Source organism: Ischnura elegans, chromosome 6 (assembly GCF_921293095.1).
Source record: "Ischnura elegans chromosome 6, ioIscEleg1.1, whole genome shotgun sequence".
Classification (NCBI taxonomy): domain Eukaryota; kingdom Metazoa; phylum Arthropoda; class Insecta; order Odonata; family Coenagrionidae; genus Ischnura; species Ischnura elegans.
This window is the reverse complement of record NC_060251.1, coordinates 26843333-26867846: the sequence shown is the minus strand read 5'-3', so window position 1 is coordinate 26867846 and position 24514 is coordinate 26843333. Positions and strand designations below refer to the sequence as shown.

General features: G+C 40.2%; 1 protein-coding gene across 1 annotated transcript; it reads left to right on the top strand.

The window, feature by feature from the left end:
* Nucleotides 1-427: 427 nt before the first annotated feature.
* Nucleotides 428-19511, top strand: LOC124160566 (caspase-1-like). The gene is made up of 7 exons (XM_046536439.1): nt 428-533; nt 2286-2433; nt 7554-7822; nt 12180-12355; nt 15296-15416; nt 16869-17146; nt 18118-19511. The coding sequence occupies exons 2-6, from the start codon at nt 2294-2296 to the stop codon at nt 17144-17146; spliced, it is 984 nt and encodes a 327-aa protein (XP_046392395.1). The 5' UTR covers nt 428-533; nt 2286-2293; the 3' UTR covers nt 18118-19511.
* The last annotated feature ends 5003 nt before the right edge of the window (nt 19512-24514 follow it).

Below are 24514 nucleotides of genomic sequence, written 5' to 3'. Positions count from 1 at the left end.
AAATAGGCCAATAGACTAACTATATTTGTACCAAGTACATATAAAGGCACATAGACCAATCTTCAGCGCTAAAGATGTCCCAACGTACAATCTAGCTTAATACTTGGCAAAAATTCAGCAACCAAAAGTGAAGGAGGCTCAATCTTGCGTAAAAAACTCGCGACATTTCCTGCAGCTCATGAAAGATATTCGAAGTAACCTCGAGGACACTCTCGTCAGTTAGGACGTCACGTCACTTTTCACGAATGAATCTCTAGAAGAAGCGTTTAATTGAATAGCGAAACTATGATGGTAGCTGATTTTCTGAGTAAATAATTTCAAGGTTAATCGTGAAAATTCCACTGTATCTTAACAGGAAACCTTATCAAGGTTCCTGGATAAGAAAATAAATTTATCTTGGACAAACAAATGATACTCCATTCACCTATCTGCCCGAGTTCCAACGCATCACTTCAGCTTTCACAGTGTTCAACTCTTCTACCGAACCTCGTCTGCAAAGTAACAAGGACTGGAAAGAAAGAGGCAGCTTAACAGTAAGTATAAGTAAGACTAAAAGAACAACTAGAGGCATTAAAAAATACTTTTGAATAACTCCAAACTTGCGACAGAAATGCGCGCTAACGAAATGCGATGCTAATCATAACTACGTCATTAGAAACAATATTTCGGTGATAGCAATCATTTATATTTTTAATAATATATAAGGTAATAAATGGGAAAATGCATGCCCTGTCTTGTTAATATAGCTTATTTTTATACGCTTTACTCACATCGAAACTTCCTCGTTCGAGTCGTAAAAGGTTTATTTCTGCTCATTTTACATTAGCTGTGGAGGCAGCAGTTGTAAAATGTATGTAGACGGCTAGCCTTTGATCCCTTTGATTAATAATCGTATTCCGCGTATGAATATCATAATTATAATGAATGATGAAACGAAAATTTTACGCTAAATAATGGTAAAAGTTAATAGGAATTCCATTCCAAAAGCCTGAGCCAAAACTGTTTCTCCCCTCACCCCACTTGCTTTAGCCACACCAGCACACCCGCGAAGATAACATGAACTGACTCTATAGTCTGTTCACTTTATGTCTGCGGGTGAGCTTTCGTGAGAGCCCGGACACTCTCGGAAGGCTTCGCTGATAGGGAAGGGGTAGTACCGAGAGAGAGAGGGAGGAGGAGCGAACTTAACGTTGGCAAATGTACATAACCGCCCTACTTTGTCACTGAAAACGTGTGAGTCATAGGTGGCCACAGGTATTTTGGCCCCGGCGCCGAGACAATATACCTACTAATTTGGAAGGCAGTGGGGATAATCCTTTCACTGAAGCCCATGACATTGTCAGCTACCGTGCTCAATGAGGCACCGTTGGTGGAAGGCATACTTAGTGACATACAAGGAGAACGCGTGAAGTTTGGCAACACTGCTGAACGAGCAGATAAACTGTGTTAATTCGGCGGAGGTCTGAGAGCGACTCACTGAGGCAACGCCTACTGTTTGCTGATTGGCAAACGGAAAGTCACATGACGAGAAACTTTCCCTCTCCTCATCTCAACTTGCTTTGGCCACACCAACTCACCCGCAGAGATAATATGAACTGAGTATAACAGATAATAGTAGGTGCTGACTGATTGTGAGTGAAGCTTATTTATCCTCGATTTCCAAACTCCATGGTAGGCTGATACGACTGCGTATGCACAGGCGGTATCCGACTTCGGCCCAAAATTAGATGGAGACCCAGGGTGGGCCCTTAGAAGTTACAACCACGAGGGCCGGGAACCAAGTATTATAAATGAATCGGAAAGGATAGGGATGGAAGAATCCCATATCGTCGTTAGGATGACGTAGGCCACTATTACTTAGACCGGACAGAGTACACGGGAATGAAGTTAGGGTGGATATATACCAATTCTCGGGAAAGAGGTATGTACTCCGTGATAGTAGTGTTTTTCCTCAACGGATTCTTTAAGTACCTAGTAAAAATTATTGTGCAATCTTTGATAATTTTGTGAGCGCTGCTCTAGGTAATAATTATGTCATGATACTTTAATTATTTTTCAGTAAATATATGCTAATAAGCCTTCTTCAGTAATACTTGAGTATACTAAAAGGTGAATTATCCGCGATTTATTTCAAATCTAATGCCGCCTCATTGAAATTGCTTGTTTTCCTATCTTCCCCCTGCTTACAGGGAGAAGTTTTTGATTTTCTCACTTTACAGCAGGCTTTACGGTTTCACCGATTTTTAACGACTTTCGTTCATTCCCGATCTCACCAATCATTTCAGTTCACACAATGACAAAGGATGGAAGAGCATGCCTTGAAATACCGTCCGAGATGAATTTGATGGAAACATATGCACCTTCCGAAACTCTCAGTAAAGGAAAAGAAGAACCTGATACAGCTGTATTTCGTGCAGACCTAAAGGTTTCAGAGTAAGTAACCTTAATGAAGGGGTATGCAGGGAGTGTTTCGATGTAACATTTGTATGCTCGCGCCATGTTTTTAGTGTCCCTTTTCCTTTTGTTTCTGTAAATTTCGTACGGGCAGCGGAGTGGCAGTGGCTTTGACTGGGGTATATCATGACCACCTAGGTGGTCATGGGTATGTAGCCGGTCGTTGCACCTGTGAAGAGGATTCGCTTTTTAGTTGGAGTTCGCGACGTTAGGCTGCCGGGGAGATATCCGCGAAGGTCGCGAAGCCGAAGCAGCAAGTGAGTCAATAGCTCGAGGCAGTACCTTTCCATTTACCTTCCTTTTTCTACCCTCCTCTCCCTTCCTTAAAGTAATTCCCAATGATAATACCTAACCTGGGACAGTTTTAATGAATGTGAGTCACTGAAGGAATCAAAAAAAGGACAAACCTTTCTTTCCCTTCACCTCCCATCTGACTGCAGGCGGATTTTCCCTAACCTCCCATTTCCTTCACTGGTGCCAACATGTGCTCCTTGTTTATTAGAATCTATGATTCAAGCTACTCGTCATCGACCCTACCGGAAGCTAGCCGGGAGAAACAGGGGCGTGTTACACCGAAAGTGATACAATTGAATTTCCTTTGTCGCCCCTTTTGGCTGGAGTGGGATCAAACCAGTGGATGTAGGCGAGTTGAGCGCTAAGCTTTACCGCAAAACCAATCTCAGTGCTCTCCAAGCTGTGGAAGCGGTATTCCGTCAATTATTGTAAACGTCAACTGGCCGACCTTGTCACGAGAAAAATGGAATCGACAATCAAACAAAGTTTAAATTTTGTTCTAAACTGAAATAATCTCTTTAGGAGACCAACAAAGTTATTTGTGAGGCTTATAGGAACTCTAGTCTGTCATACTCAGAAGTTTTTAAGATGTGAAAGGCCTTTTAGCAGGGCCGGGAAATGGTTCACGCCCAAAAAGGCAAGAATAAGAAAGTCCTCATCGACTTTTTCGACTGCAAAACAGTGGCTCAAAAGGCATTTTCTGATCATGGACTGGCAGTTAACGCCGTCCATTACATGGATGTGCTATAAAGACTTAGAGGAAGGGTCATCAGGACGATATAAGACATCTTTGCTACCAAGCAACTCCATCTCGACAACGTGTCTTGCCACAACACGCCACGAGTCCGCCAAATCCTGGGCAAACACCATGTTCAAACGCTGCCTCTGCCCCCCTATAGTTCTGAAGTCACGCTAAGGGAGTTATTTCTGCCACCTAGAAAATGGACCCATTTTTCGCCTTCAGAAGAGATCAAATCGGCCATGACAAAGACCTTGCGAGTGGTCTCCGAAGAAATCTTCCTGGGTATTTAGCAATCATGGCAGAATCGATGGAAAAAAGTGCAGTAGTCCAAGGACAGTACTTTGAATAATCTTAACTGTTTGTGCAAATCTGTCAAATAAATTACTTTTTAAAAATAATGGCATTACTTTCGGAACGCACTCAGTATTTCGGCGAAGTGGTTTCCGGAGCTTTCAGCGCGTTCGTCTACACGCCTTGTCCGTCTGACAGGGCGTGCAGAGTGAAAATTACTAGCTATAAAACCAACTATCCTATGAAATTTACCTGCATGTATTAAACTAAACCTTCAACTTTAGGAATCATAACTGTCTAAGGTTATGTTAAAATATAAGAAATATTTTCCGACATGCAACATCGTCCTAGGTGGTCCTGTCGACACATGGGTCACATCATTCCTATATGTTATATATTCCATAGTAAAAACTTTCCTAAAAATGAGAACATCTTCGCTTGCATTCCTGAAATCAATCAATAAAAACGAAATTCTATGGGCAAAGTTTCCTAAGAGGCCATATCATTCCCGCTGCGCCAGGTTCATTTTGTCTTTTTGGTCACATGCCACTCATTGAAAACTTGCACTGCTATCTTGAAATTTTCGCGTGGTATAGAGTAGACCTTTGTCAACTCTTGACTGTCTCCAAAATACAGGTTATCATAAAATAATGGTGCGGCTTCAAACATGTTTGGCATGAAAACAAAATTAATTGCAGTTAATTTTTGTTATTTTTCTAATTTGACGTCTCAAACAATTTTTTTAGAATAATTAATAAATTTCAATACGTGCACCCTTAGTCGCTCGGGAAGAGAGAAACCTGGCGTCAAATATCTACTCCTAACTAAAGGCCCCGAGGGGACCACGGCTTAACGTCCCATCCGACGGAGTGCTGCACTTGAAGTGCCCTCCTCTAAGCACTAATGGAGGAATCGGGCAGACTATTACAAATCTCTGCCACCCTAACACTGCTATTTTCCTGTGATTTACTGAAACACCACCTTTCTTTTACTATATTATTATTATAGTATTCTACCGGTAGGTTTCCATGGAGTATTCGAGAAGCGATCTGGGAGCCTCCCTTTCCTTCCAGCACTGCCTTCTTTAATTCACTGTAAGGCCTACTCTCTTTCAATCTATCCAAAAATCCTATTCTTTTCCTTCCCCTTCCTCGTTTCCCTAACATTCTACCCTCCAACACCATTTTCAACATCCCCTCCCCGCTAAGTAGTCGCTCCATCCATACCTTCTGTCTCCTGCGTATCTCATCTAAAAGCTGCCTCTCCTCGCCAACCATATCCAGCACTTCGTCGTTCCTTTTCCTCTCCGTCCATTTCACCCTCTCCATTCTTCTCCATACCCACATCTCGAATGCCTCCAATCTTCTCTCGCCTTCTTTCCTCAGTGTCCACGTTTCCGCACCGTAGATAGCTACACTCCAAATCAAACTCTTCACCAGTATTTTCTTTAAACTCTTACACAACGATCCTCTCAGAAGCTCCTTCCTGTTCATGAACGCCTCCTTCGCTAATGCTATTCTCTTCCTGATGTCCTTACTACTGTATCCGTTTTCCTCTAGCGTACTGCCTAAATAGTTGAATTGCTCAACCTGCTCAAGTTTTTCACCACCCACCTTTATCTTGAGTCTCACATTCCTCGCTCGTGATGCTTTACAAAACCGCATTACCTTAGTTTTCTTCTGATTAATCCTCATCCCATACTCCTCGCAACGTTTGTATAACGCATCCACTATAGCCTGAAGCCCCCTCGCTGACTGGCTAATCAGCGCCTGGTCATCCACGAATCTCACTGATTTGAACATCATTCCTCCCACTTTTATCCCAGCTTCTAACTCATCCCACGCTTCCCTTACCATCTCTTCAGCGTACACGTTAAAGGGCAGCGGCGATAGAGGACAGCCTTGCCTCACACCTCGGCCAATGCTTGCCCACCAAGATTCTCCGTCCGCTTTCCTCACTTGCGCAGTCTGGGCCATATACAGATTACGAATCAGTCGTCTATCCCTCCAATCTACACCAATTCTCTTGAGAATATCCATTAACTTCACCCAGTTCACCCTATCAAACGCTTTTTCAAAATCCACGAAACACGCACATACGTCCTATTCATATTCTAGCCTCCTCTCCACGAGGGAACTCATTATTGCTATTGCATCACGAGTTGACTTCCCTTTTCTGAAACCAAACTGATCTTCGCCCAAATATTCGTTTGCCCTCGCCTCCATTCGTATGTTCAATATCCTCAGTACCACTTTCGCCGCATGCGATATTAGGCTGATAGTCCTATAATCTCCGCATTCCACAGCTTTCTTCTTTTTCGGAAGCGGAATTAAAACCGTCTTCACGAAATCTTCCGGCCAACATCCCTCCTCGTAGATCCTGCGCACTAGTTCGAAAAACCTTTTCTTACCTTCCTTCCCTAGATTCTTCAGAAGCTCACACGGGATATTGTCCACGCCTACTGCTTTCCTAGCCTTCATATCACGAAGTGCTCTCTCTATTTCCGAATCTAATATCTCCGGTCCAAGATTATCCTCCTCCACTGCACTTTCCTCCTCTAGAGTCAATCTCTCTGGTCTGTTCGTTCCGTCAGGTCCGTACAGGTCCTCCACGTATTCCTTCCACCTACCCTGTACCTCTGCTCGCTCGGTTAGCATCCTCCCATCTTTAGCCTTAATTTTAGACATGGCTTGTCCTCTTTTGCCAACCGATAGCGACTTAACTTTGGCGTACAACGCGCCTACTTCTCCATCCTTATGGAACTTTTCCATTTCCTCACATTGTGTTTTCCACCAAGTCTCCCTTGCCCTCTTAGTTTCCCGTCGTAATCGATTATTCAATTCCTTATACATCCTTTTGCCCTGTTCTGTGTCCACGTTCTTCCACCTCCTTCTCTCCTCCATTTCATTTACTATTGCCTCCGTTATCCACGGCTTCTTTATCCTTCTACTGTCCACGTAGCCAATTGACTTCTCCGCCGCTTTGACTATTCCCGTTTTAATATTATCCCATCTTTCCTCAACAGTCTTGGTGCTGTCAATGCCCCGCATACTAATGTCCACTAGTTCCTGATATTCTCTCCTCATACACCCCTTCAGGGCTTCTACGTTCCATTTCTTCGTCTTCCTAACTCTTATAAGTCTTTTGAATCTTACGTTGCATTTCATGAGCACTAGATTGTGGTCCGAATCCGCATCCGCTGCAGGGAAGCTGCGCGAGTTTTTCACACTATTCCTAAACCTCTGTCTTACCATAATGTAGTCTATTTGATATCTCCCCGCATCCCCTGGACTTTTCCACGTGTACCTTCGCCCTTTATGATGATTGAACCACGTGTTTGTGATAAATATTTTGTTTCTCCTACAAAATTCTGCTGCTTTCTCTCCCCTGTCGTATACCCTGAATAAAAAATATTCTCTAATAAACTACTAAGGTAAAATTTTCAAACGAGTTCAAAGAAAATGTGAACACCGATCAGCAATTCATATCCACATAATGTCAAGATGAATATAATTTGTAGGAAAGAAAAAAGCTTCCATAAAGACCAGTCGAGCGGAAGGCATGTGTTCTCTGTTTCCTAGTCTCCTTTTACGTCCTCTATCAACACAAAAGTTTACGGAACAACAAATCGCATGCTTGTATCAACAAAACATTTTATGCATGTTGCACCCCGGTGACATTCGTGACCAAATCAAAATCCCTCTTCTGACTGCCAACCGTGCATGAACTTAACTTTTACTCTCAACTAACCTCGTATCTGTTTTCGTTCCAGGAATAATGAATACATAAATGGCAAAACCATCGCTGAAGCTAAGCACATTTCCCAAAAACTCATCCTCACCAGATATTACTACATGAATTATGGAAGAAGGGGGAAATGTTTGATATTTGCCCATGAGAAATTCGACTACAGTGAAAATGGATTGAATGGATCATTTGATGATGGAGAAAAGATGCTTAAAACCGCCAAGGCTCTTGGTTTCGATGCTGAACTTTGCAAAGACTTCAAATACAGCGCAATTATTGCTAAAATTAGAGAGGGTATGTTACTCATATTTATTCTAAGATTTAAGTTATCTGCACGTAAAGGTATACAAGGAAAAATATCACGAGTGGCCACAAATCAGGGTTTATTCCGAAGACAACTCCTAACGTCATATATAATAATTACAAAATTTACGCCAATTGAACTGGAAAAAACTTCCAGCAAGCCGAAAAACATAATGGATCTGATTTTGAAAATAAAAATTATTCCTGAGCTCAGATAGTGATAAGGACTCGTCAGGCAGAAAATGAAAAAAAGCAATTTTTGCTGAAAGTATTAATTGCTGTATTTTAGTTGTGAAAAATGTGAATTCTGTTCTTTTGGTTTATGTATTGTTTGTTCAGTAAAATATTTCCGAGAAAGAGCGCTTTTTTCAGACGCACAAGAATAATGACTGTGATATATACAAAGGAGATATTAATCAATACTTAAAATTGAAAGTAAGGCATAAATAAAAAAATAATTGAGTTTCTATGAAAGCATATATTATCCTATGTAAGTCATATGCCCTTTCAAACTTCTACAGCTAGCAGGAGAATATACCAAAAAACAAGGTCGAAGGGCTTCGCACTTCAACAGTGCTTTAAAACGATTTTTGTCGACAGGCCTTTAAATAGGGATATTTGTAGGTATGGGAGGTTGGGAAAAGGATGCCGTGGGTCATGGACGGCTCTTGCCTAGGTAGAGTGTTTGTTAGCCCACTCTGCGCCGTAGTAGTTTTAGAATAGATTGTTTTCTACGTGGATATGTATGGGATATATAAATATTTAAATCCGCTTAAATCTTTAAGCTTGTTGACAATGATGGTAGTTTGAACGGGGCATAAAATATCAACTGTCGTTTCTTCGCAGTTAAAATATTAGTCTTTCTCTGTTTATCCCTGTAGACTGCAAATACACCCCCGTTCATGAAATCGGCGGCCACTCAATTCCAGAAACGTCCGTTTACACTCTATTTGTTCTCTTCAGGTCGATGTATTGTCGATGGACGCATTTTTTCGTAGAGTATATAGAATGACGTGCTTCTACGCAGGCTTATTACCCTGCGTGATGCTCATGATCATTCCGAATTTCTCCTACGAGCTGTGACCACAGGTTTGTGTAATGGTACTAATTTTCTGAAGAAAATATCGTTGGACTCGTGATTGAAATAGCGCAACGTATCATGACTTTGGTGCATTAATGCATAACCAGGATAATCCGACATCGCGAGTGTTATCTGTTATGCATTACTGATAGATTTCACAATAAATGCTACTAATATGCATCGCGAAAGTGTAATTTCTTTACAATGTATAATATTTACACTTGTTCAATCAATTTGAAGATAAACGAAGCCTAAAGTTGATAGTTTCCGAAACATAACAAACGTCGTAAACAAATATTCATATTCTTTATTTCCCTTACGTACTTGATTTTTTATGAGTTATATGAAATTTATTAGTATACTTGCAAGCTGGCACAAACATTTTTCGTTTGAGGTCCACGATTTAATAATCTTTCCCGCCGAGTGATCAACGCAATAGCAAACCCTGCCTAATTTCAGCTTGAAATTAATGTATTTGAGTGACGTGAGTTTCATCGAAATTTCATTTAAGAGCCAATAAAACCTATTCAAAATGGTTTCCGACTGACTGACTTGTAGAATAAATAAATCCATCATTAATTACAAATTGGGAATAGTCGGTCTATATTTGAATATTTAAGTATCCGTATTACGTCTCATTCATTGTGATAGGACGATAAAGGAGAATAGGCCTCAGAATAATATGCATGACAAAAAACTAGACAAAATAGCCACTTGTTCAAACGCATTTACATTTCAGCACCATTTCCTACCAATGATTTCACATCAGATGTCCTCTGATTTGATGTAATAGGCACCCTCAAATATTTTAAATGATAAATTTATAGGAAAAGAGAAAAAATGAAAATCACTTGAAAATATCATAAACGAATGAAAACTAGCACTCTTTATAAAAAAATCTAATTAATCCTAAGCCACAATTCTATATTTTGATCACTTTTAAGTTCATACACTTGTGAATACTACAAAAATTCACTGAATGACGTAGATAGAATGCAGGTTTACCTTAACGCCAAGATTGGCATTCCATTCTACAATATTTTTAATGCTATCAAGAGCATTTTCCTTACATGATTATTATTTATTCGCAAGGAATCATATTCATAAATAATCCGGAAGGCCAGTTATATCCATTTTCCGACAGAGAGGGTAATAATAATAAGGGCGAAACGGCACTGGTCGACATGAAATTTATTGAGAAATATCTAACTAATACCAAGATTTTGACTCGCGAATATTCGAGCGTTTTCAAGGATTAGAAATTAAATACATTAAAATCTACCATTATAATTCACGTACGTCAAATAAAGAACTATCTTCGAGGTATTTTAAGTAGAAAAATAAGCAACTGGCCATTAATTACCTGTAATAGATTGGCACGTTGAATCGTAAAACCTACAAAAGGCTTCATGATGGCCGACGTTTCGAGCTCCGACTCGGCGCTCATCATCAGGGCTACTGGATGATCCAGTAGCCCTGATGATGAGCGTCGAGTCGGAGCTCGAAACGTCGGCCATTATGAAGCATTTAACCCGGTGGGAAACCCGAGAGAAGTTTACTCACATCATTCGCCGGGAAAGCATCAAATCTTTCTTCGTAAATCTACACGTAACGTGGTTCCAAATGTCATTCCGATTCCTCACTGCCAAAGCATCTGTGGCGCCATTCAACCGGCACGCGGCTCTTCCGTCGACTCTCGCCCGAGGCTTCCAGAGGACGGGGAACCTTCCAGAACCTCCGTCCAGAATGTTCGGGCGAGGAATATGTATATACGTCGACGCCAGCAGCCACCCAGCTTGCCTTGTATTGTGACAGTGACTCAATAATAAAGTTCCTTCGTTACCCGGCGCTAGTGTGTAATTTAAAGTGCCTTCTCTCTCAGGATTCATTCGCCAGTTGCTTTCTTTCTGAGAGCGAAACCACGCAGGTCATTTTCGTTGACAATGTATTAAAAGCAATACCATAAAACGTAAACGAAATTGACGGAGACATTTCCATAGTGTTTTACCAACAAATATACATTCGCGACATGTGTATTCACCTCAATCAATCATATTTCTCTTGCCCCAATAACAATTTATCCTTTGTGTATAATGATTTCACTCTGGAAAAGGAACTTCACTGATTCAGTTGATTTCATCTCTCAAAACGATAATCGGATTTATTTCTTCTCGATACGCTATTTCTTTCTAATATTTACACCAATTTTTTGTATTCTCGAACCATTTTCACTCACATCGCGCGAAATTTTCTTTTCTATTCCAAATGATAAACAACATTTGTGTGGCCATTTCCAGCGATTAAGCTAGAAACAATGGAACGCAGGTAAACATATCTCTATTCTGTCGTTGGCAACGTTGCCACGTATAATAACACCAGTCTTCTAGTCGGAAGGCTTCCAAAAGAGGTTTATACATACAGAGGTCTATAAATGGAGTGGAAGCCTTCCGAATAGTAGACTTGTGGAAGTCTTCCATGGAAACGACCATAAACACGACCCTAAGTGGCACGTCGTACGAATTGCACATCTGTCAAGCATTCACATTAACAACTACATTCGATTTTGGTTCAATATTTTTCGAGCTATAGCCATTCAAGTGCCGGACTGCACCTGAAAACTGGAATTTCCGTCATTTTTTTATTTTTAGGAGGATTGGGAAAGGCAGGGTTTTCAGAGATTTCCTAGTTATAAGTCCTACGTGTCCACCTCAGCTCTTTTTTTCTTCCGGATGTGGTTCGAAAGTAGTATACGTGAAACACACAAGAGGCTTGATAGGATGTCGGACGGATGTGCCGTCCAACGTGGTGAAACGGCCACGTCCGTCGCGACGTAGAACGGCTACGTTGCGACGTAGAGCGACTACGTTGCGTCTACTATGTCTCGACGACGCGTCACACAGCGAAAGGATTGCGAAAAAGTTGGACAAAAATCATATTTTTGTTGGATTACTTTGAAATTTGCACATAATATATTTTTTGGCGTTCTATTATCATTTCTGCAGTTAATTTACGATAAAACTATTATTTCATAAAATAGTGTGGAATTATAATTTATTAACTGGCTAATAATAATACTGCTCACAGTAAAGACAATCTTTAATTATGATAAATATGAAAATAAAATGGAATTGTTTCCTAAGTATGAGTTAATGATCTTTAGAATTACTGAATAACCAAAAAAGGCTATAAGTTAGGTTGTTGAGTACACTGACTCACGTTGGAGAATTGTTTAGAAGAGATTAATGTTTGTAATCCATTTGCTCACAGTTGCTGCTGAGGACCACAGTGACGCTGATTGCATAATGCTTGTATTCATCACGAAAGGAGATCAAGGATACATTCACTCCAGGAACAACTCGTATAGCCTGAAAGGAGTTTGGTCACTACTTAAGCCATCCAAGTGCCCAACTCTGATGGGAAAGCCGAAGCTGTTCTTCATACAGGTATATACAGGTGCACTTTAACGCATTATAGAGAAACCTTTTTGCAACATTGAATGGAGTCGATGCTAGGTATTATGAAATAAATCGAAGCGCTCCATAATGGCAGGAAGATTGTCCAATGTCTTTATTAAAGCTTCGTATTTGCACTTTAACCTTGATGTAAGACCTGACGATGTAAGACCTGGCAGAGTGACACAAGTTTGTGCCCTGTTTGACCAAATTACCAATTTTTACATTGAGAAAGTCATCAATACAGCCAAAGAAAAGACTTTAGGGCACCTGACACAGCTTTTTTGCGTTGATTGATTTCATGTAAAAGCAACATCTTCTTCAGAGTAGATTAAAGTATTTCGTGTATTATAAAATGTTTTTCGAGCCTTCCTTTCATTAATCTAAGCAGAAATTACCGTACTTCTATGGCACTAATGCCTTTCCCTTAGACTACAACATTGCCGCGGTGGAAAGGGTTGCTAGTTCCTATGACCCGTATAGCTGCATTGGAGGGATTAATTCTAAATTATTCCCGGTAGGGCCACCCATGCCAGATAGGTCGAAGGGTAGGAGCCAGACGAAAGGTAGTCAAAGTGATGGTATGACGTAAATAACAATGTTGGAATGGAAGTGGGAAATCTTACCAACTATATCTTCCCTGAAAACATAAGAGTACAACGAAATGACCCTCAGTATCTCATCGAACGGGACCCATCGGCAAAGGGCGAGTGTTGTTCACGGCAGCGAGGTCGGCAAGGTCCTCGGGTCGTCAACATGCGAAATCCTTTCTCACAGACTCATCAGCAGCAGCAGCAGCAATGAAGTAAGAAGAAAAGAAGACCAAGAAGATGGTGTAGAAGAAGTTGGCATTAAATGTGGAATGTGATGACAATGATGAAGGCGGGGAAGTTAAAACATATCAAAAGGGAAATGGAAAAAGGGAGGATTAATATCTAAGGCTTATGCGAAGTGAGATGGAAGGATGGAGGGACTATTGGAGTGATGGTTACAGGGTTATATATAGTGGTAGGGAGGAAAGCCAGCGAGGGGTAGCTTTATTATTAAGCGGAAGATGGGTAAGCGTGTGGTAGGTATAGACTAGGTAAGCGATAGGATTATGGTGGTAGAAATTGAGGCGCGACCTACCAACCTAGTGGCGGTTCAAGTTTACATGCCCCCTAGTAATTATAGATGGGAAAAAGTAGATGAGTTGTACGAACAGCTCGAGGAAATAATTAGAAAACCACCGGGTAAGAAAAAGCAAGCAGTGATGGGGGACTGGAACGCCTCAGTCGGGGAAAGGGATGGTCACGAAATAGGATATTTTGGACTAAGAATATGGAACGACAGGGGAGAGAAAGCACCAGAATTTTGCAGGAGAAACATGTTGTCCATCTCTTACACGTGATTCAATCACTATAAAGGGCGAAGGTACACATGGAAAGTCCAGGGGATATTGGGAGATACCAGACAGACTACATAATGGTAAAACAGAAGTTTAGGAATACTGTAAAAAACTCGCGCAGCTTCCCTGCAGCGTATGCGGAGTCAGACCACAACCAAGTGTTCATGAAATGCAAGGTAAGATTCAAAAGACATCTGAAAGATAGGAAGGCGAGGGAATGGAATGCAGAAGAGCTGAAGGGGACTATCAGGTGAAAATATCAGGCACTAGTGGATATTAGTATTAGGAGATTATATAGCTGCGGGAGATTGGAAGTACACAGACTGTAGAAGAAGGGTAGGATAATATCAGAACAGGAATAGTCAAAGCTGCGGAGAAGTCAATTGGTTACGTTGACACCAGAAGGATAAATAAGCCTTGGGTTACGGCGGGAACGGTAAATGAAATGGAAAAGAGATGTACGTGGAAGGGCGTGGATATAGATCAGGCGAAACGAATGTATAGGGAGCTTAATAATCGATTACGACGTGAAACTAAGAGGGCAAGGGAGGCTTGGTGGAAAAGATAGTGTGAGGAAATGGAAAAGTTCCAAAGGATGGAGAAGTACGCCAAAGTTGGTTATACGCCAAATTTAAGTCGCTATCGGGCGGTAAAAGAGAAATAGCCATGTCTAAAATTAAGGCTAAAGATGGGTGGATGCTAACCGAGCGGGAAGACGTACAGAGTAGTTGGAAGGAATGCGTGAGAATATGTGTGACGGAAGGAGCAGGCCGGAGAGATTGACGTTAGGGGAAGAAAGTGCAGTAGAGGAGGACAATCATGGGCAGGGGATCTAAGATTCGGAAATCGACAGAGCTCTTCGTGATATGAAGGCTAGGAAAGCAATGGGTATGGACAATATCCCGTGTGAGCTCCTGAAGAATTTAGGGAGGGATAGTAAGAAAAGGTTTTTCAAACTACAGCACGCATGATCTATGAGGATGGATTTTGGTCGGAGGATTTAGTGGAGACGGTTCTAATTCCGCTGCCGAAAAAGAAAAAAGCTGTGGAATGCGGATATAATGGGACTGTTAGCCTAATATCGCTCGCGGCGAAAGTTGTACCGATGATATTGAAAAGGAGGCGAGGGCAAGCGAGTATTTGGGAGAAGATGAGATAGTTTTCATAAAAGGGACGTCAACTCAGACGTGGAAAGGTTCAGAATGTAAGCTCCACCTCCCTCCCCTTACAAACTCCGCTATTCCCAATAGTTTCGCTAATACGGCGTCTGTCACTACCGTACCGTGGCACAACCATACCCATTCTGCCCTACATAACGGGGAGGTGATGTTGAAAACGGTGTTAGAGGGTAGAAGGTGAACGAGGGAGAGGAAGGAAGAGAATAGGATTTTTAGATAGATTGAAATGGATTAAAATGAATTGAAGAATGTAGTGCTGGGAATAAAGGGAGGCTCACAGATTACTTCTTTAGCACTCCAAAGAAGCCTACCTTAATCCGTAGTATACTATAATAATAATGGCGCTAATTTTAGATTTTTTGTAAGATTTCAGAGAAGAACTACATTCCAGTGGATAGATGCTTTTCCCCACGGCTAGACGCAGCGGCCGCATCTTACTCATTTCCTGACTCCAGTGACTTCTTTTTCGCCACTTGCAACAAAAATAGTAAGTTCAATTCCAACGGCGTGACTGCGCCGTACTTATCCTTTTCATTTAACACGTGGCGATTTCTCTTCAGCAACATGTACAAACATAAAACCGGTATATGTAAGGCACAATGGACACTGTTTTCAGCACCGAAACCAATCGATCAGCCTGAGTCACTCGCGTCTTTCTTAAGCGAGGAAGCAAGTTACAACAAAAATAACTAAGATGCGTGACGCCTGCAAGCTTGACATTTAGATCATTCGTTAACGGGTTTGCGGTGCAGTAAAGGATTTAACCGGTAAAAATGAAATTGCCTACTTCTCCTTAAAACTCGTCATGTGACACTCTCATATTTACGGAACGCGCCCACAAAGCCGAATTATTACTGGCACGAAAACAAAAAACGTGTTCAATTTTATAACAAGTAATGGTGAAATGTTTCCGAAGTACCTCAACGTATGCGGTAATTTAGCAATCCCTCCATTTTTGACACTGAAAAAAACATAGGCAAGTCATTGATGGTTAGTGAAAATGGATTATTTTTCTATTATCATCACACATGAAAGAAATTATTCTAGTCGTTGAGACACAGGATTCTTACATTTGCTAAAAGCGTGGGATTCAACAAAAAGGCGCTAACTCGGGTTAGAGTATTTTGAGAATTGCCAATAATTGTTTTTAAGGTTCACAATTGTCATTTTGTAAGGAAATTAACAGAGCATGACGTTTTATATCCAAATCATATGCAAATTGTGTAATTCCGACATGCGAACGAAGTTTTAAAATTCGATTTCCTAGAATAATTCCATTGATATGTTTATGTTGCCTGACATGTAACTAAAATGTTACGCAAAATTTTTAAAGCATATTTTACGTTTTAGCTATCAGGCATTGCCGGAATATGCAATTACGATGCTGTGTTCTTTTTCTGTTTCACTTTATACTCAGTGCGTCGATGAACATCATTTAATTGATCTATACACTCACTCATTAGAGGATCTAATGGCGGAATGCCTGGTGAACTCCCTAACAGGCGCAATCGTTAAAACGAATACATAGGGGTTCAATAACTTCTTCCTTCTTTTAGAAATACGTAGTGCTCGCCACCGTAATGTTATTGCCTAGGAAAATGTTTTGCCCTGGTTGGCACCGCAGGTCTGCGGATGATACCTCTGATCTAAAAATCATAAGAAGTGAACTGCTTTCGTATTAACGTAAGTTCAAAACCGACAAAAACAGATTAAGTAAATAATAACAATATCGTAACAGTAAAAAATAGTTCCTTATTCATGCGCCTCTTACTGCATCCCGAATTGATTTTTAAACGATTTTTTTAAATTTTAATGTGCAATACTCGCGGTACCTATTATTCCCCACGACTATATTAATATTCATGAGATATATTTTCACTATACCACTTTTGAGTACCCTAATCTAACTCATTCATTCACTGTCCTCTTTTCTTTACAGCCAATCTACCAGATGGAACTAAAGATGCTAATAAAAGCTACATACAAACGCTATGTGAAGAGCTAGAGAATCCTGAGAACAGAGGTACAGATTTGATCAGAATAGTCCTCAGGATACATTCCAAGTTTGAAAGGAAGGCTCAAAACGAGCTTCCATACTTCAACAGCACGCTGATAAGACCGTTGTATTTCACGAAGAAGGAGATGAACGGCACAGCGCATGGGTCCCGAGCCAACTTAACGCATGAAAACAACTGTTGGGAGTCCATGACGGACTGAAAAGCCGCGCACGGCGCGACGATAATCGATGAATGAAGGAGGGTTGTTCATAAAGTCCTTGGAATATAATTTTTATATTATTAAGTCCAAGAGATTGCTGTCTCAGTATAAAAAATTAAATTTTCGCAGTGCGCAGTACTCGTGACAACTCAGCCGTTAAAGGTTTCAGCTGCATCCATCCCATCGTTTCATTGTTGTTGCAAATCGAAGTAAAAAACAGTTTGCAATTATTTAAATTGGACGAATGAATTTAAACGCTGCCGTACAAGCAAAAAAAGTAGAACCGTTCCGGACGCCCCGTGGAAATGTCTTACACGGGAAAAGAGTGACAAAATCCACGATATGGTCTAAATTGATAGACAGATAAAGTGCGAGAAACAGTTAAGGCCACAGATTATCGCAAAGCCCGATCGCATTAATGTTACGCGAAAACTTGGACGTGAAATAATGTTTTGTGAATTCACTTCACGGTATGGTGACATTATAAATTCACAACTAAACCTTTTCGTATTCCATACAGTACTAATGATAAAACTCAGCCGGTTTCGATCTGTTCAGGTATTTGTCTAGAGGTTTACGATTATGATAACGACCTGAAAAGGTGGAAACCGGTTGGGTTTTTAGTGCATCCTGTGTGGAATACAACAAAGTTTATTTTTGTGTCCATAACATATATTTATCAATTAAAATGCTCATGCAGACGATAAATAAGTTTAACCTATGTGGCCTTTGTGCCAGCGCTTGGCGATGCTTTTTTGTCAAAGGCCCTGTGATTGTTTGGTTTCATCCAATTGGATGAAAATTTAGAACCTGTCCTATCCATTTGAACAAAACGGTGTTTTGTACAAACGATAGGACCAAAAGCCAGTTGGATGAAATTACGACCGTGGGACAGGGTGCGCGTCAGTTGCATCAAATTTTGATGCAAATTTGACCGTGGGACATCGGCTGAAGGCTGTTTTGGAGCTTTTACGTCGCATTCCGGAGGTCTTTCTTTCGATGCATAGCTGTTGATGAAATACGGATCCATCGATACACTACAAGACAGCGACAGAAGAGCAGCCAAAACAACGGATTTTTGAAGGTGAACGGAATCCAAAGGAGGAGAGACGATGAAATGGGCCGGCCACGTTATGGCCACTGTCTTTGGAGAGGCATGCAAAATAATCGACATCGGTTACTCGGAAAATGGAAAAACAATAACAAGATAGTATAATGCATCGTTATTGGAACGGCTGAACGGAGAAATCAAGAAACAAAAGCCAGTGCACGAGTTGCGATGCCTAAAACCTATGCAGTTGCGATGGCTCAATTACGGACTCAAAATTCTAATTATTACATTTGTCCGGCAGTGACTTTTCCTGATTTCCCAAATTGAAGAAATAGCACGGTAGGCAAAGGCATAGGTTTAACGAGGCCATCGCCCAAAAAAATCCCTATTTTTAGGAGATCCTGGAATTCTACTTTTTTGACGTTTTTAATTAAATGGAAAAAATGGTAAGAAAAAAAATTGTAGAGCTGAACTGATATTATTTAGGAAATGAAAAAAACGACCAAAATTGAGTCGTTTTTCTATATTTTTCTAAAGACTCATTGAACGACCCCCGTATTCCCACTATCCACCATTAGCAGCCACATTCTCTCCGAATGAGTCTTAAAGGGATGTCAAAAAATTGATACTGAGAAAATAACATTTTTATATTTTCTGTTTCTCAACAACATGTTTTCATCATGCGATAATGGTACTATTTTAATCCTGTTTACAAATGGACAATATTCATTGAGTACGACAGCAAAAGCAAATTTCCTACCACATCAAGTATGTTAAATAATATTACACATTTTATTAAATAAAAAATCATATAGAGTCAACTTTGGTGGTAAAAAGAATATTCTATAACCAAATACAATGACACACACACACACACAGGATTTCTAGGTGTTCAACATTTTCCTGCATAATAATGATTAATAATTTTTAAATGCATGAAATAAAAAAATTGAAGGATTAACTACACGGGTTGTATAAAAAGGATTTAAGTACTACTTTGATTGTGATACATTATTGTACATAATTTGATTAACAGTCTGTCTAATTAGTGAAATAAATACTTAGGGGTATAATTATTACGGAGGCTTCCGCGGTGAGTTAATCACCAATTAGGGGTATAGTTAAATGGCTACAAAAAATATTTTAGCATTATAAATGTAATGAACAGTTGTAAAAATTATGTTCCTCGCATTAAATAATAAAAACCCCTAAATTAAAGAAAACATTTTTCTTGATTCCCCTAATAACTACAAATTGTTGGTTTTGGGGTTTCTGTAATAAGCCATTCAATTGCTGCCTATGGACACATACTTCCCAGCTTTCGATAAAAAGTCCCAGAATTCGAAACAATTTTGTTCTTCTGAAACCGGTCTCAGATTTGGCGCATTGCTCGCGGGGAAATTTTATGAACATGTTTGTCGGTAGATCATTTTAGAAAATGATCTACCGGGTAATTTGCCTACCAATCCTTCCGGAGAATAGAGAAAATATTTTAGTAATATATTTTTGTAGTTTAATTAGGAAGTAGAGTTTAATTTGTTAAATGTTTTTGTTTATATTTTGTGCTCCTATACTTTTTGCAGAGATATTGTGTAAATAAATTCAAATTTCGATATAATTAATAAAACTCCAACCAATTATTTTCCATTCCGTCCGCTACGATTTCCGTCACATCAGACGAGATTTTCTAAAGAACAGTAAGGCGAATTTTACACACTGACCTTCACGTACACCCCTACAAAATGATTTTCATTCAAGAATTGAGTCCACAAGACTGGGTGAAACGTACAGATGCTTGTAATGCAATTTTAACCTCTGTGCAACCCGACGCTATTTTGTGGTCTAGTGATGAAGCACATTTTCACCTCTCCAGCACAATTAATAAGCAAAATTATCAGTACTGGGTGACTGAAAATCCTCGTGAACTTCACCAAAAACCTCTTTATAGCCCCAAAGTGACAGTTTGGTGCGCCGAGTCCTCCATAGGCTTTATTGGACCTTACTTTTTTGAATCTCAAGGTTTAACTGTTACTGTTACCTCTGAGCGTTATCGTGACATGCTGGAGAACCTTTTTCAACCTAAAATGAAAGATTATGGTCAGGTGTGACACACGAGCCTTATGGTTACAACAGGATGGTGCCACGGCTCATACCGCTTTTCGTTCACGCCAAATCCTGCAAAGACAGTTTCTCGGCCGCCTGATCTCCTTACGAGACGGTGTTCCGAGGCCCCCTCGCTCCCTGGATTGGAGTCCATGCGATTTTTTTTCTTAGGGGATATCTCAAAGATGACGTTTACCAAGTTCGACTAAGGACCTTGGAAGTTCTTAACAGGGTTCCCACTCTAACTATAATATAAAATTCACGGTTTTTCCCAGGTTTTCACGGTCTATATCCCATCAAATTCACGGTTTGTAGATAAGGCATTTTAGGCAGAAATATTGATCACGTAACAATCATCGGCCGTACGTTAACTAAAAATATAACAAACGCGACTGATGCCTTGAATGCAAATGCAGCAATGACAGTGTTATCTCTCATGATGACCCCCATAGTTAGCAACATTGCAAAATTCAGGTCCGGCTAGAGGGTGTGAGTGGGAAAATGGATTGAGCAGGATGGCAGGGAAGTGAGAAGTGCCTGAATTTTTGTTAGGGTTAACGTCTTCCAACCACATTCTTAAGGTCAAATACATAATTCGCTTCGAATACACGTGTGGAGATAAATTCCTGGACACTGTCTGTCTGCACGTGACTCGGCCTTGAAAAATGACCGACAAATCGATTTTTCTTTTGATCCGTCAATTGTAGTTCTACGATCAAGTTTGAGAGATTTTTTAAGGTTTTAGGACGAAATTCACGGCTATTTCCAGGTTTTTTCATGGTTGACGAAATTCACGGCTTATTCACGGTTTTAAGTTTTTCACGGCTGAGTGGGAACCCTGTCTTAAGGAGGTAATTATAGATGTCATCGCTGGAATATCTGAAGATATGCTGAGAAGAGTTTTCGAAAACTTTTTTGAACGACTCAATGTGTGCATCGCTCTCCAAGGTCATCACCTGGATGAACTAATTTTCAAATCCAAACGAAAATGAAATGAAATTAATAATAAATTGAATTTAGTTTTGGGAAATAAAAACGTTTTCACACTATCTTTGTTTTTTTTACAATTCGCCCGTCAAATCAGGGAGTCCATTCTGCCCCACCCTGTACGCAAGATTGTACAGAAAGAGATACATACCCATGGTCCATAGCAACTTTCCCGACGAGACGCGACGATAATCAATGATTGTGATTATAATATCGCAATGGCAGACTTTTTCAGCATCTCGCCCCTAATTCTTACCTCCAAATTGTTCCACTACAATCCCTCAAACATGTGTTTATTATCATATGGAATGCTCAATCAGCGACATGACTGATCGTACAATTAAAAAAATAACACGCGATTACAGGCCACAACCTGCTAAAACAATTTCAAATCCAATCTGCTTTAGCGGAAAAGGATACACGATTTGACTGAAAACTATGACTGCGTATTTTAATGTTTGTATTCTTTGCGTTAATAATAAAAAACCAAGGATTTCTCAATACCTGGGAATAACGTATTGAAGAATGACAGCAGTAATATTGATTACCTCGAGCATTAAACAAAATTCATGAAAGAGATGAAAAATAAAAACAAGTCAGAGTGACTACCACTTCATGTGCACTCAAAAATGTTTCAATACACAAGAGTAAATATCTCAAGGAGGAAAGTTTTGACGTGAGAGAGGAAATAAGGGCAGAGAAAAATACCAACTTTTGCGTTTCAGCGTGATGGCTGGTCGCTGTAAAGGCGTTGAACTCTCGCTGTATTTGTTTAAACTACTTCATTTCATTTTTACTGACACACCAAAAAATGAAAATACTTAATAAAAATTCAATCGCGATAAATTCATCCCAATAACATTCATAACATCTCCTACACCAATATCACAAAATGAGTGCACTAATATCGTGGAACAGTTAATTAAGGATTACTTTGGAATTGTACGTAGGTTTTCGTAGTTTTTGCATAAAATATTGCATACACTCCATGTTAACATTAAAATCATCAAAAATATTATGATCCACTCTCCGTTAAATACTCCTCTCTTCAATGGCAGTAGTGCTCTACCCTCGTGCAGTGCGGATTACTCTTTCCTTTCCTCGTAAATCCTGGAGTTACAGAAAGCCAAACTGTAGTGCTAGCGTCAAGCCTATAACGCGAGACAAAATCTCTCAGTAGCTGCGAGTGTGCATAGAAACTCTACCATCCAGTACCTATCTCAATAGCCGAATACGACTTCAAGGCGCTGAGTAAGTAGTGCTGACAATGGATTGGTGTCGCGTATCGCACCAAATCGTCACACAATGGTCCGAAATCGGAAAAAGCCGGACTTAAGTCCAAAACAGCGTTTTTTTGAGGCTTGAAACTTGACGTATATGCTTAAAAACAATTGATGATCATGAAACAATAAGTAATTTTTCATGGATCTCATCCGTCACTAAGATACATAAGACAACACACGACCAAATTTCCAAAAACACGCCCGATCTCATTTTTCTTCAAAAACCTTTGAAGTTCAGCTACTGGAAGAGCTTTGGAAGGATTTTAATGAAGTAAAAAACATTATATTACAGTAATATGATACTTTTTCTACAGTTTCCATTATTTTTAAATATTTTGGTGGATATCGATTTGGTATAATGTCGCAAAATGGCGGTTCCATTTTTATGGCAAAACCTGACAAAGTAGACATTATTTTTATTTTGAGAAATAATAGTTCTCCAATTTTTACTGAGAGTATTTAGTAGAGATAGCTTACGAGTATAGCGCAAAATTCTTGAAAAAAAAGTTTGCGGCTGCAAAAATGAACGCAATTTTTCGATCGCGCTTCACGTCCCGACTTCGCGACGCGGAGGCATAGAGACCCGGAGATACCGATGGATATTTTATGTTGTTTAGAGCTTAATTATTTAAAATCGTAGTTTTATGCACACTATAGAGTCTCTAATGACCCGAAAAACTTAATTGAAGATATTAATAGGATATTGGATCGATATACCAGGTTACTGAAAGCGTAAATCTGGTAAATATGCTTTGGTTTCCCGCCAAAATAGAGTCCCTGCTACACAGACCTTCCAGTTTTTGTCATTCCACTGCCCCCACACTTTGAACCATACATTTCTCCCAATTAACGATGAATATCAATCGGAGCAACATTCTTCGCATTATTGAGAGACCAGTCGCAAAAGTTAATGACAGACCGCAGTTCACACTTAGTGGGAGCAGCAATCGGGACATCCATCAAGAATGGCTGCTGTGCCAATAATAAGCATGGGATGGCAAGCGAAACTAAACGAAACGGTTCAGTTTCGACCCGGAGGGAAACGAAAATGCGAGGCCAGGGTTTAGTTTCGTTCCTGCACGAAATTAAAATCACCAAGGAGTTTAGTTTCGACCCGGGGCGAAACTTAAGTCCCAGGAACGAAACTAAATGAATCGAAACTCCGCTACTCATAGTTAAGTTTCCATCCCAAAGTTGATAGGAGGGGGATACGAGAGAATAGTTTCGATCCCTCATATTTGACAAACTTGTAGAGAGGAAAAAATATTCTGCTAAAAATCGAATGGCTAGTTTCCGTTTACCGTTAAGCCGTTAGTGGTAAATAAACTGACCACGTAAGGTCACAGTCAAGGTCATAAGGACGGCAAAAAGAATAGCATACCAAAAAGGTGTCGATTCTTGGGTTTTAAATAGTGATGGGTCGGTTCGATTCCTCAATTCTTCGATTCTCGGCCAAGAACCGGAATCGAAAACGAGTACTTGCCAAGGTGAAAAATCGATTCCGATTCCAGTAGTACTTCAAACCACAAAATATACGACCGCGTTTCCAAAAGTCATTTGAATTTTCGCGCCTCGTAATCGTGATAACAAAACACATATCTTCCTGGGATGTGCGAGCACTCGAAAATTCAAGTCGAGTCGAGTAGTTGGTACTCGACTCGAGCGTTTCGAGTATAGTAGGTCCAGCGATCTGCCGACAGGAAGCGCTATCATGAAACTCGTGTTATAATGCAGTTTTTAAAGCCGATAAGTCATCCTAATGCCTTGGCCTGGTAGTTTCAGCTTTCCACCATAGTTGTCGACATGGGCGCCGAATACCTTTACGGGAGCCGCGGCGGCCGATCGTCTTCCCACCCGGCGCGCACTGGTCCGAAATCGGAAAAAGCTGGAATGAAGTCCAAAATGACCTTTTTGGGGATAGAGACTTGAAACTTAGCGTAAATA